Source organism: Octopus bimaculoides, chromosome 1 (assembly GCF_001194135.2).
Source record: "Octopus bimaculoides isolate UCB-OBI-ISO-001 chromosome 1, ASM119413v2, whole genome shotgun sequence".
Classification (NCBI taxonomy): Eukaryota; Metazoa; Mollusca; class Cephalopoda; order Octopoda; family Octopodidae; genus Octopus; species Octopus bimaculoides.
Genome location: NC_068981.1, coordinates 90,876,133 through 90,877,936, shown reverse-complemented (window position 1 = coordinate 90,877,936; position 1,804 = coordinate 90,876,133). Strand labels below are relative to the sequence as shown.

Genomic DNA, 1,804 nt, shown 5'->3' with positions numbered 1-1,804 from the left:
ATTAAGCGAAAACATCTAAAGCTCCACGAGGCTCCGACAGGGGGTAGTGGCGAACCCTGCTGTACTCTTTCACCGCAACTTTCTCTCTTTCTTCCTGTTTCTGTTGTGCCTGTATTTCAAAGGGCCAGCCTTGTCACACTGTGTCACGCTGAATATCCCCGAGAACTACGTTAACGGTACACGTGTCTGTGGAGTGCTCAGCCACTTGCACGTTAATTTCACGAGCAGGCTGTTCCGTTGATCGGATCAACTGGAACCCTCGTCGCCGTATGCATATGTCTGTGTATATGTCTGTGTGTGTGTGTGTGTTTAATGAACATGAACGAGTTAGTTGAATTGAACAGGTGAGCAAGTGAGTAAACAGACAAGCAAATAGACAGATAAATATTGATTTCAAATATTAGCACAAGGCCAATAATTTCGTGAGAGTTAGTTGATTGACATCGACTCCAGTGATGAACTTGTACTTATTTTATCGATCTCGAAAACATGAAAGGTAAAGTCAACCCCGACAGCATTTAATTTCAAAGCGTAAAGTCGAAACAAATGCCGCCAAGCGTTTGGTTCGCGCAGTAACGATTTGGCCAGTTCAAACAGATACATACATACATATATACATACACTAAAAAGCAAGATAATATTCCACTTACCCGTCAATGAGAGCATGTGCTTTCAAAATACTTTTTGCTGTCTCTAAACTATCAGCACTTCTGCTGGATTTGGATGCTGCTGCCAAAGGTACACCAATAGATATACAAATTATCAGCAAAAGTAACAAAGCCAAACCTGCAGCTATCATTGTTTGCTTCCGTGTTAATTTTGACAAGGGACCACAGCTTCTGGCCATAGTTATTTTCTTTATTAATTTCCTTAATGTATTTTAAGTTTCCTTTTCTTTTTTTTTTTTTCCTTTTTGTTTCTTGTTGGTTTTCCTCCCTTCTTTTTTTTTTTTTTCTTTTACTTTGTTGAATGATATTATTTTATTGTCATTTGCAGAATGATAATAACTGATTTTTCGGCGCTAGCCTAGTTATGTAGCTTGCTTATCGTATATGTCCGAGTCGTTTACTGAACGTTGACATATAAAATGTATATAAATACAGCGAGGTGTACATAAAAATATATATAAAGTAAATACAGCGAAGTGAAGGAGAAAGAGAGATTAACACAGGGTGAGAATGGGTGAGAGAGGGAGACAGAGAGATATATAGAGAGAAATATAGGCTGACTGACAGGTAGAAACAGAGATAAACAAATGAGAAGAGAAGAAAGCGGAGATAGGGAGGTAGCTAACAGTTTAAACTAAATGACAAGAAAGTCATTCCATATTTGAATGCACCTCTTGTATTAGATGAGGACTATGTTTATGAATGTATGTGAACACACACACGCACATACATACATACATACATACATACATACATACATACATACATACATAAACGCGGAGTAGATGAAACAGGGACAACTGAAGGGGCATATTCTTTATATTGCATGTCTCGTTTCTCTCTTTGTTTTTTTCGCTTTTCGAAAAAATGTTCGTTTTCTGTTTTCGTTTTATGTTTTCGTTTCTCATTGTGTTTAAGTTTTTTTTTTTTTTTGATGTCCTGTACCCATATATGCATGCATATATACATATATATGTAGGTATGTACATATATGTATGTATATATGCATATATTTATATATCATTTATTTTATTATATATATATATATATATATATATATATATTCTTTTATTCTATATATTTACACACACACATATATATATATATATATATATATATATATATATATATATATA

At 34.7% G+C, this 1,804-nt stretch overlaps 1 protein-coding gene across 1 annotated transcript in view; it reads right to left on the bottom strand.

Moving 5' to 3' along the window:
* Positions 1 to 1,184, bottom strand: part of LOC106868780 (dipeptidase 1) — a 50,921-nt gene extending 49,737 nt beyond the window's left edge. Inside the window, exon 1 of the mRNA XM_014914198.2 lies at positions 651 to 1,184. Within this exon, the coding sequence (XP_014769684.1) occupies positions 651 to 847 (197 nt within the window). The 5' untranslated portion in view covers positions 848 to 1,184. The remainder of the gene's footprint in view (positions 1 to 650) is intronic.
* Between the last annotated feature and the right edge of the window lie 620 nt (positions 1,185 to 1,804).